Source organism: Topomyia yanbarensis, chromosome 2 (genome assembly GCF_030247195.1).
Source record: "Topomyia yanbarensis strain Yona2022 chromosome 2, ASM3024719v1, whole genome shotgun sequence".
In the NCBI taxonomy this organism is placed as follows: Eukaryota; Metazoa; Arthropoda; class Insecta; order Diptera; family Culicidae; genus Topomyia; species Topomyia yanbarensis.
This window is the reverse complement of record NC_080671.1, coordinates 136,446,460-136,458,617: the sequence shown is the minus strand read 5'-3', so window position 1 is coordinate 136,458,617 and position 12,158 is coordinate 136,446,460. Positions and strand designations below refer to the sequence as shown.

Here is a 12,158-nt window from a genome sequence, read left to right as displayed (position 1 = left end):
AACGGTATATGCTTAACTTGTGTGTATAACGGAATCCAGACGGCTTACTAGAAGAACTCTGCTTCACTGGTCATTGGCCGGCTAACGGTACTCAGAAACAGCAATACAAAAGAAGGGGAAAAAGACTGCAACTTCGACGTGGCAGAGATTGCGCAAAATAACCTTGAATACGGATTAGCACTATTCTTTGTCGCTATACACTGCACGGACTGGCAACAAAACACTTGTGTCTCGACCGAGCGCTCGAAAACGAAATGAATCTATGAAAAGTATTCAAAAGTTTGTAGAATAATTCATGTGATAATTCATGTTCAAGTAGTTGAGTAGAGTTAAAATAAATTGAAAATGATTAGGATACCTTCTAAATTTATGAACTTATTCACGAGCACACAATATAGGTAGTGAACCAAACAAGAACCAGTTCACAAACCAAATGTGGATCTATGAAAAATATGTCGAATTCTGAGAAATTGTTCACGTGACAATATTGAGACCATGATCAAAATTGCATGAATGGTGAAACTCTTTTATGATTTCTTGAACTATTTCACTGGCCGACTGGTGGATCATGACTAATATACTACGAATCATGAGCTAGCTCTCGAGGCCTGAATCAATCTATGAACAATATTTTAAGTTTCGTGAAATAGTTCACATGCCAATAAAAGGGACCTATACAAAACTGTATGTGAATTGAAATAGAAATCATGGTCTTGTGACACATCTCACAAGTTTACGTAACATTATCAACACTATAAAGTTACTTTAATTACGAACAACATCATGGAAGTGAAAATTATTAGGAATATCTTCTAAATGCGTAATTTATATGCTATAAAACAAGTACCATTTCACGTATCACCAATTCACTCCGGTATCGAAGTAAGTTGTTGGGATCTCCACCTCACATATACATTCATGAAAATGAAGACAATGCATCAAGTACTTTGTTAAAAATCAAAGATGTGTGAAACGTGTTCTATCTTGCAAGATCTACCTAAACCGAAGTGGTAAACAATGAAAACTGAAACCACCGCTAAATAACCCTGAGCTTCCCTGAAGTTATTGGGAATGATATTTAAACGTTTATGATATTATATATTATAACATATAATCTTCATATAACCTGCATCATTCTGTTAATTGCGATGGATGCTTTTGTTAGACCTCATTGAATGGGATTTTATAGGGTTCTTTTTAGCTGTGGACTTCGAAAACATGGTTCGAGAAAATTGCTATATAAGACGTGTTCCTCGGTATTTGGTTAGTCTTGAAAAAATTGTAATATCTTTTTGTAGTACGTCGATTACATGTGGAAAAACTTTTCTTATGGATAGTTTAATGCACGACCAAAACAATACAAATAACGTTTTCTGTCTCAGCTAGCTCCTTAAATTTCTTGATTTTATTTGTATATGGGACGTATTCTTGACTCTTTCAAAACACATATGCATCCACAATCCGACCAACCGAAACAGCTGAAACAATCGTCCCACGTAACAACATCATATAACTTCCGTGCTATCGATGACATCTAACTCCTTACTCTATAAGTGTATATTTTGCGCTAAAACTGGCACTGTAATCAAAAAGCTCCGATGACGAGAAATTACAGCTGAACAAAACGACTCGCGTAAGAGGGCCTTCCAGAACCAAAACCACTTCGGCTGGTTTGAGGTAAAACAGGACTAGCCCCCGATAAAATGGCACATTTTTATCGATTTCCCAAACACGTCACTCACTTTGAATCGAATTGAATCCTGATCCAGATAGAAAATATTTTCACCAACCTTCGCGTTTTTGTCCTCTTATGTTTGTTGTTTTGTCGGTTGTTATTTCTCGTTTGATCAATATCCTTGCCCGCCAGTGCCATTTTATCGCGTTCTGTTCGATTACTGTTTTGTCTGCGAATCAGACATCTGTCAATTTCGTCACAATCACGCGCTCGCTGTCCCATCAAGTGTCTGGTCCGGTACCGTTCCGAGTCAAGTTCAAGTGTACATTTCTCTGTCACCGGGTGCTGCTTTGCAACAAGTGGCTGTTTTAAGCGAACGAAGATTATTGTTTGTAGTGTAATGATTATCTGGAAGCATTGAATGCATTGTATGTTTTGTATGTTTGCAGCCGGAAACGTCGAGTGGAACGATGAATTATGGACGGAAGACTCCGTCGACCTACAGGTCGACACCGTCGGTTTATTCGCACATCACCGGCCGGTCGCAGTCCAATCTGCACTCGCAGCGATCAAAGTCACTGAAATCGCTTCGAATACCTTGGTACCAGAAGCCGATCCTGCACAATAACAAGTACATGGACATTCAGCGAGGAGCTATTATTACCGGAACGTTTTCGATCTTTGTCGCCCTGTTCACGATTTTTACGGCAATCTTTGACATTTACTGCCTTGTGATGGCCGCTCCGGGGTCCACACACTACGGTTACTATATAATCTCCTACGAGTTCGTCTACGTCGGCAACAAGCACGTTCGGAATGGATTGATGATCGCGGCGTTATTCTCTTTGATAGGAGGTCTCGTAACATTTGTGACCAGTATCATGTTGGTGCATGCCCTACGTAAGGAACACGAGAACCGAGTAGTTCCTTGGCTCTGGACTTTCGCCGTGTTCACCATATTCAGATTTCTAGCGCTGTTGCTATTCTCAATCGTCAACGATCTGATCTTCGCCTACAACATTCTGATCACCTTGATATGGATTCTGATCATACTCGCGTCGGTGTACGGATGGGTGATGGTCTATTCGCTCTATCTGGAACTGGCTGACCTAACCAAGCTGGAAGATTTGGCCCATCTTCGAATGGGTACGATGCAGTCGCTGAATGCTTCGGTAGCACACTCACTGGCCGGTTCACGACCTACGACACCACACAGCACGGTTTCAACGATGCCCGTTGGGGGTGTGGTTTGAGGCCGGTTGCACAAAACGATGAAGGCCAGAATCTCGATAAACAAAAATCATACAAATCATTAGATGTTAAGCGACGAACGCGTTTATGCATAAAATAGCTACTAAGTCCGTCCAATAATCTAGGTTTTAGAATGGTTAAAAAGTACATGCAGTGACAATTGACAGTGTCGCAGCTGAAGACAATTAAACGGAGTGTAGACGTGCATTTTAATCGAAACGACTCTATTCTCTTCTTGAACCGCGTAATGTGAAAAGAAATCTGTTTTACAAGATTTGATTTAGCTGATAAGATAAATAATTAATAAAACTGAAATGCCATTAAAAATCGTGTTTTACTGTGGTATCGCTTCTCACTTGTGGTCAGTAGCTGCTGCTATCGTGTTCCCCTGTTCCACGGGAGCGTCACTTTCTGTGTTTCTTTTTCGAGGTCAGATCAATGACCCTGCATTTTTCTGTTCTTTTTTTACTTGAGTTCAACTTTCTATTTGCTGTTCTAGACGCTTTGAATTTCTGTTCCTATCTTGATGGTGTTTATTCTTTTTTTCACTGCACTAAAGCGGGCGCACGTGCTAATGGTTTTTAACAGTTTTTTTTCGGGTGGGTGTGTGTGGAATGTTTCAAGATGATAGGTAGCGTCAAAAACACGTTTCAGATATTATTACAGGTAGCTCGTTGATAATAATTCTACTTCATGGAGTTGTGTTGACAAAGTTTATTAGTATAATTTGAATGAATTGATAGAAATAACGACCAGGAATTATTGCCCCTATTTGCGGATCAAACGTTCAGCTAAAAAGGCAGAACAGAGTAAGTAAGAAAAATGCCACGAGTGTTATGCGGCCGTTATTTGTATTACCTTCCATACGTCCTGGTTTCGCGGGACATGTCCTGGTTTATAACTGGATGTCCTGATGATATCCTGGGATGTCGAGGAAAATGCTTGATTTGTCCTGGTTTTTCTTCTCTAAACAAGAAATATCTTTATTTCATTGAATTTTCGTTTGATTCTCTCTGGAACAGGTCGCAGTTACGGCCGCTAATAGCCATAACTACAACGCAAACACACTCTAAAGCAGAGTACGAGAAACAAAACCTAATACAATCAAATCTCTCACTTGTATCATCCGATGTCTCTTTGAAATCTTTAAAACAGTGCCTCGTTATTTCTCTTTTCAATTACCAATTACATGGAATCTGAAAAGAAAAACAACGAGGCATGCAGCTTACATAGCTTGGAAGAAAGTCTAGCAACCAGCGGATATTGGTCAAGATTTGGGAACCTGTCAAAATTATTAAAATGGCGCGTTAAAATTCTGCTATTATTCCGACAGCTATGCCGGGCAGTTTTTCCAAACCGATTAGCCTTTGTTTCTCTGTGTTTGAATTTCGCTATGTTTACATTTTTGATGTTGAATTTCAAGGATGAATTTCAAGTTGTTTCGTTTTTCATTTACAGATAGAGAGATAATTGTTACAATTGGAGATTGCTAGGCACCCACATTTACTTACACGTAAAGAATAACCCAGGGAATCTAGTTGGGACCGTTGATTTTTCTGCACTACTTCAGTAACGTGTATTCAGTGCTCAATTGAAGATTGCAGATTGCTCCATCAACCGCTTGAAACCTTTGCTGTTTGTGTGCTCGATGATCGACTTCTCATGAAAGATATTCTGGCAGAGTTCTGCTGGTGAAAACCGGGGGAGAATTTCACCAGGTACGAGCGAGTTGTTCTGACTGCCCTGGGTTTTTACTCGTCTGATATGGTCACATTATGGATAAACCTTTGTATATCAGATGATGACATTCAAGACTGTGTTTTGTATTTGATAGCAGTGGATGAGGAATTCCCTAGAAAAAGTTTGTCCAAGTATCAGGTGTAACGAGTTTGAGTCAAAATAGGTTAAATTAGAATTTCAGTGGAAGGTAATTTTTTCAGTTGTATTTCGTCACTGTTGTGCTATTTTAGGACCAGCGCCATTTGGCACAGTTCGAGAAAAACGATTTTTAAAGTTTGAGATTGAATATCTTGAAACTTATAAACGGCAGAAACAATGTAGAGAAGACAATTTATGCTTTTATCTATTTTGTATCAATAACTCAATTATTGCGAATATCGGTTGACTATATTGAGAGTTTTGCTAAAAATGTAAACAAATATCGCACTCACACATGTCATAACTGTGTATTGATGACGAAATATGTATGACTTGTCATAATTACGCATGAAAAATTTTCCATGCAAATAAAGCATCATTTATCAAATTTGTTATCAAATTTGATTTCGACTTCGTCTCATCAGATCATATCCAGGTGGATCTCGCGAAAAATGTTTTTGATGGTTATACTACCACTTAAAGTTTATAGTCCGCTTGGTTTCAAAAATTTATTGTGAGCGAACCTATTGACCGATTTCGATTGTAAAATCGGCAACTAAATCGTCAAGAGATACAGATTATTCGTGATTTATTCCGATTCGAAAAGTTTCAATGTTGTTTTTTATAAACTGTGTATATTTGTCAACATGAAAATAGGATCTTCTTGACTTCATTTTCATTCGAAAAAACACATATACTTCTTTTAGTACTTAACAACATGTCGCCGACAGAAAAATAGCTCGCCATTTGTAACCAAGTTATTCCATGTCGAACGTCGCCGCGCACGGGTTTTAAAAATACGGACTGAAGGCGTTAATAGGTTGCGTTGCCGCGAACCCGCTTGGACCAAATGGCTGTCGCAGCTTTTACCGCACCCTCAAATCAAAATGAATGGAAATAACTTTGAACAAAAAGTAGTGGCATATACATGATTAAACATCACTCGAGTGCAATCACGACTGAATATATTTTAGATTTCCAGGTTACTCAATCTTGGGCTTCCAGTCTTCAGTCTCATTGAATGCCTGCCACAACTAGCTAGTGCGGGGTCTGGCCCGCTCTGAAGTCGACCACGTCTTTCAGGTTCTCTACTGAGCATAGCTATAGCTGGTCTTTCTTCCAGCATTCGCGCTGCATGTTCAGGAGGGTGGGACAAAATTAGATTCCTGCTCCGAGCAACTTTTTGGGTGATATTTGGGTCTTAGAACAACTGTGCAAATTCTTAGTTCGATCCCTGAAACTATATTTTTGTGCCCACTGTTTAAAGTTTACATGGGATTTTGTATGGGAAAATTAACTTTCACAAAATAATTCCTCCAGGAGTCGCCCATTACTTTCTAAAAATAAATCGTTATATGGCTTTTGTAGGAAATTTAACAAAGAAACAAAATCTCGAAAACCATGAAACGATCTGACGCTCGAGAAAAAAGTTATTAGGCAGAAACCGATTGTTAAAATTGTTAAAATATTCATTTTTTGTAGAATCACTGTTGTTGGTTGTCCAATTACGCGCAATTTTATTTAAACTTCTTTTAATGTGTCTGAACCATTTATCTATTTGGCCACTTCTCAAGAGATTTGAGAGATAAATTTAAGCTTCTTTTGTACATTATAAGAGAAAGATAAAAATTTTGTATATAATTCGACCGTCAGCAGCAGTGATGCTATGAAAAGTGAAATTTTCGTCAAACTTCAGGGCATTAATCGGTTTTTTGCTTATTAACTTTTTCTACAAACATCAGATCGTTTCGCGGTCTTCTAAACTTTGTTTCCTTGATAAATTTCCAATAAAAATCAGACATCCATTTACTTTTAGGAGGTAACGGGCGACCTTTAGAAGAATTATTTTGCAAAAGACGTTTTCCCCATACGAAATCCCATGTAAACTTGAAATCGTGAGCGCAAAAATATAGTTTCACCGATCGAGCTAAAATTTTGCAGAGTTTTTTTGGGAGCTAATTGGGAAATAAAAAATTACTCGGAGCAAAATTTTATTTTTTTTCATATAACCATGTCCCACTCTAATGTCCAGCCCACTGTAGTCTGCCGTGTTTAATAAAACTTCTAGTATCAGCATGTTTGTGTACTTGGTAAAGTTCGTGGCTAGCAGTCAGCACCCGCCTCCCCTGGCTACGCTGCTGATGTGGAGAAATTTTTCGCGATTATCCGAAGTTTTGTTTTTCCAAATTACATTATGTATCAGTCAATTTAAATTTTACTATTGATACAATTTTTTAAACATCTTGTGAAGTAGCAGTCTTCGCGCCGAATTCTACAACAAAACGCAGTGTTTTCTCCTACTACGTTTACTCTGTGACATAACATAATGAATAAAAATATAATGACGTATATAATAAAAACCCATTCCCAAAAATTGACTGCAGTAGACAAACCCGAACGAATTACCAATGATACAGTAATTTACCGTCCAAACTACGACATGTCCCACATTAATATGTCATTCACCTTTTACCTCTCGTTTACCTGCTGCAACGGTACTCAGTTGAATTAGGTTATCATTGTAAAGGGTATTTTGTTTTTCCGAATTCCTACACCCACACTGACCAGGCCATTACATTGTCGATGAAACCTTCGCTGTGGGGTGCAGTCGATACTGCACATAGATAGGGGGAAGCGTCATATGTTCGGCTTACTGAGAATAGTAACACAGATTTTCATGATGTTATTGTTATCACGATTCGTAGTCGAAAACGAATGTGTAGATTAACATAAACTATTAAACACGGATTCTAAATAATTCTGAATAGACTATACTTACGAACATAAACAGGTCCGGCTACGGTATACCGAGCGAATGAGTAAGCAAAAAATTGGATCATGAATAGTAAATTGTATGCATAATAAACCGCCTCCCTGAAGATAGATGACTTACCCTTGTCTGTGGTGTGACGTATTGTACAGGTAGGTGGTCGCAGTCGCAGTATGGTGTTAGAGACCGAACTTCAGAACACGCGCGTGCGTTCGCACAACTGACTTGTTTGTTGTGGGCACGGATCTCTATGGCAGCCTGACGCGAAGGTACATTACATTTTCGTTCCGATTCTACTAAACTGCATTCTCGCCGAAGTGACGCAAATGGCTGTAATGCAAAGCCGCCGCGAGCAATTGACGTAACGTGATTGATTATCGGAACTAATAAATTGTGCATTAATTAATTGATCTAATAGTTCGATTTTTAATTCTGAATAATTCAAGCTTGGGTGCTACGAACACACTTGATACGCATGTCAAATTGGTTGGGCAGTCAGATGGGAGCCAATCATGCGGGAGTAACCCATGCTAGACAATGTAAATGTGGCTGTGGTCCACTAGGAGGTTGAAAACAATCTATTATCTTTCTCCGGGCAAAACCAGCCTTGTGACATCCGGTGGGTTGAAATTTCTCAATCAAGAATTTATCCACTGAGTTCCTGCTCCCATGTCGTAAGCGGCGAATTAAAACAGGAGTCCTCAAGTCAAGGCGTTTCTCCGAGCCGAGGACTGACTGGCTGGCAGGACTAAAATATGCCCATCGCGCATAAACTTTCGTGGGTCTTACTCATACTGTATTACGCGAATCTCTGACACAGTGGACGTTTGTTTCTTCGAAAAACGTGGGATTCAAATGATGGTCATGTCTCTAATACCCACTTCGGGGTTCGCTATAGGCGATTATAAGCGAACATGTTCGGTTCTTCTAGTTGTTGTACAACAAGTGTTGATGATGAAATGTGTAGCGCTGTGATCGAGTATGGTTAGAGTAGTACAAATTAATCTTCAGCATAAATAACTATGAATCTATCCCACCTTGTGCAGGAATGAAAGGCTTACATAGCTTTGGTTCAAGAACCCCATAAAGGAAACTTCTATGCCGGAAAGCTACTTTACCTCGGTTTCGTAGCTTTCAACAAAAATGGCATGGTAAATCCACGTGAAATGCATCGTGTATGAATACTGTAAGTGAAAATAAGAAAGATAATTTAATTGTCTACAACTTTGTCGAAGACTACTAGTCAATCCGGCTTTGTTAAAAGAAGTTATTAAACTTTTAGTGAAGTGATGTCTGAGTCAGTTTTGCAAGGAGCCTAGCAGCGCATGGCTATGTATTAGTGCTCGATGTCCGCCAATCATACATTTTTGCGAAATAATCGTTTGGCTACAGCTAGACTGATACATAATGTAGTTTAGCTCACTAGTATATTTAGAAGAATTTTAGTGCATAATACGAGGCATGTTTTGATACGAAAACTGTATTTACACCTGTGACCGCATAGAGAACGCCAACACTAACTTTTCATAGAAGAGAGATGAAATATCGAGATATTCGGAAGAATTACTGAAAAATGCCTGTTCTACAACTTTGTAGAAGACACCTAATTTCTATTTCTCTCCGTTGAAAAGTTAGTGTTGGCGCCCTCTATACGATAACATGTGGAATTAAAATTTTCTAACCAAAACATGGCTCGTATTATTTATTATAATTCTTCTGAACATGCTATTGAGCTAAACCTAACCATTATTTCGCAAACATGTTTAGTTCGTGGGAATCGAGTACAGTAGGATTCCGTTTTTGGTAACATTTTTTTTAGTCGCCAAAACTGAAACCGTGCCAAAAATGAAACCTTACCTTAAAAGCTTATATTTTCAGTTTGTGACATCATAATTGTTACAAGAACATTAGTTATATAAGAATATGTGAAAAAGAATGAAAAGATAGAAAAAAATCAGCAAATTTAATTTTATTCGCTATGTTCGCCCCCATAAAATATAGTTAATATGACTTCTATGTTCGGAAATAAAGTTAAAAGTGATACACATTATTATAACAAAATGCGTATTTAGCATTTTTTAAAAGATTTACTATGAACAAAAACAATTTTGCAAAAAAACGGAACTTTTTTCCCAGAAATGGAGCATGCCAAAAACGGAATCTTACTGTACTGATACACAACCATGCACTGCTAGGCCCTATGAAAAACTGACTCAGGCATCACTTCGCTAAAACTTTAACAACTTCTTTTAACAAAGCCGGATGAACTAGTAGCCTTCGACAAAGTTGTAGACAATTAAATTATCTTTCTTATTTTCACTTACAGTGATATTACGATGCACACAGTGCCACCTACTGGCGAAAATGCGATCTAGTGGGTTTTCTCCATACAAATTGTCGAAAAATCCCATACAAACTTCAGGCACGTTGGTCCGGTAGCTAGACATGTCCGATTTGCTTCAAATTTGGAGCAAGGACTTTTGGTGGGACTAGGAATCGACTCATGGGTGGGCCGATAGGAGTCATTTTTTTCTTGTCACTCTAGTATACACCGTACAATGTGAGTTGTTCATTTGAGTGTTAGCCACATAAATATGAGAACATTATCAACTCTTAAATCCGTTAAATTGTGACCTGTGATTTCTTAGGTCACAATATCGTCGCTTTGGTCACTGAGCCCAGCTTGTATATATTTGTAAATATTGTTATTTTTTTTGTCGTATAAATAAATAACAGTGTACGGTCTATCTCGTGTATTTGACGACGCCTGTTCTTTGTTTATAGTTTGAAATTATTGTTCGTAAATGTCTAAGTAGAATTTAAACGTCAAACCGTTACTACTCCGTGCTTGCATGTTTGAGTCGCGTTTAAGTTCTGCTTAATAGCCCAGGTTGGTGTCAAACGTAGGTTTTGTTATTTTTTTGTTCAGAGATTTATTTATTTTTTGTCTATTTATTTATTTATTTTTATATCTACTTATTTATATACTTATTTATTCATATGTTTATTTATTTGCTTATTTATTTATTTATATTTGTTATTTATTTTGCTTGTTTATTATTCATTTTGTTATTATATTTTTTTGTTATAAGTGTTCAATATTTAAAAAAAAATCAAGGAAACAAGTACCGCACATTAAATATTCTTGATAGCTTTTGTACCAAAAATATTTCGTGACACCAACCAAAACGATAAAATTTTTGTAAATGTCAACCGTCATCGTCCTGTCATCTCATCATCACCGTCATCAAATGCGGGGTGGGATGCGAGGAGGCGCGGTGGGTATATTTTGGAAAACGGACAGGGCAAGGATAAAATCTACCGCGAAAAAGTAATGCGGTCTCTAATAGTTCATCGGCCCGGAGGAGTGAAGACCAGCAGCAGCGATTGTCACCGTTATTAAGTGACCGCGCGTTTCCAACGTAAAAAAGTGCAGTGATAAGCAGATCCGTGGGATCTTGTTTTCGCCGTTCAGAACCACCACACGAACGTTAAGGTTCTGTCCGGTCAGTCGAGTGGGATCAGTGTGGTTACCGGTTTCCGTGTAGTGAACGTACTAGTACGACGCGAGTGCAAGGACGGTCTGTGATTGGCAAGTCATTTACGCCATTGTAGATGCCAGTACCCAAGTTACCGGAGGGTAGGCTCTACTAGACCGAAAACGTTGTAAATCCCACTCGACTTTGTGTTAGACACTCGTGTTGAAGATAAAGTGCGCATTGTACCACTCTCCGGGCCCAATAGTGAAACGCAGGCCTCCGCTACAAATAGGCCGAGTTGCTGCTTCATCTGGAGTCCCCCGTCGCCATCGTCCGTCTGTTCCTGCACCACCATCGAAGCCCATCCCGCATCCAGCCTGAAGAAAGTCGACCAACGATCATCACGGCCGCAACGGTATCGCCAGGAGAAGGTTTTGGTGAATAAAAGTGCGCAAGTAAAAATTCAAAAATATTTTCTGTTTGTTTTCAAAAGAATAATTAATAATAAATTACAAGTGTAAGGTCTCTATATACAAGTTGTGTCGTCCATTTTGTTTATAATGTAGTCCTTTTTGGTACTTGCTTCCGCCGAAAATTATTTACGATTCGCTCAGTGACCATAGTGTGGGAAGAAAAGTCCGCCTAGTGTGAATTTCTCCCGGAGACAACCGTGAAACGACCCTAATAGCTGGTGAGTACAGTGTGGCCCCACCACCACCATAAGAACGTTACGAAACCAATACGTAACAATTGGCGCCCAACGCAAAATAAAAGAAAAAGTGATTTGTTTCCAAGACCAGAAGCAAATCCCTTTTTCGTTGTGTCTCCCGGAGAAATTCAATTCACATTGTTCACTTCATTAATCGCGAAGTCATTGGGTCGATATCCAAACTTGAAGTTGATCCTGAAAGTTAATTATGATTAGTGGAATTGCGAATTGTAGCGAGTGATGAAAAATTGTATATCTGGCACGCCGTCGTTTGCTAGTGCTTGAGTAGAAAAATTGATCGTTTGTTTTGAACATATTTCATACACAGGTAGCATTGATCGGATTGAATTTGACATTTACTAATACCATTACATTTGTTTCTTGTCGGGTTTTTGT

General features: G+C 38.6%; 1 protein-coding gene across 4 annotated transcripts in view; it reads left to right on the top strand.

Moving 5' to 3' along the window:
* The window catches only part of LOC131681453 (protein PALS2), a 133,835-nt gene that overhangs the window by 77,673 nt on the left and 44,004 nt on the right, over nt 1-12,158 (top strand). Inside the window, exon 3 of one of the 4 annotated variants that reach the window (XM_058962250.1) lies at nt 2,125-3,240. The exons of the other annotated variants lie outside the window; for them this stretch is intronic. Within the exon in view, the coding sequence (XP_058818233.1) occupies nt 2,125-2,928 (804 nt within the window). The 3' untranslated portion in view covers nt 2,929-3,240. Of the gene's footprint in view, nt 1-2,124; nt 3,241-12,158 lie in introns of those variants that run through there. 4 annotated transcript variants of the gene reach the window in all.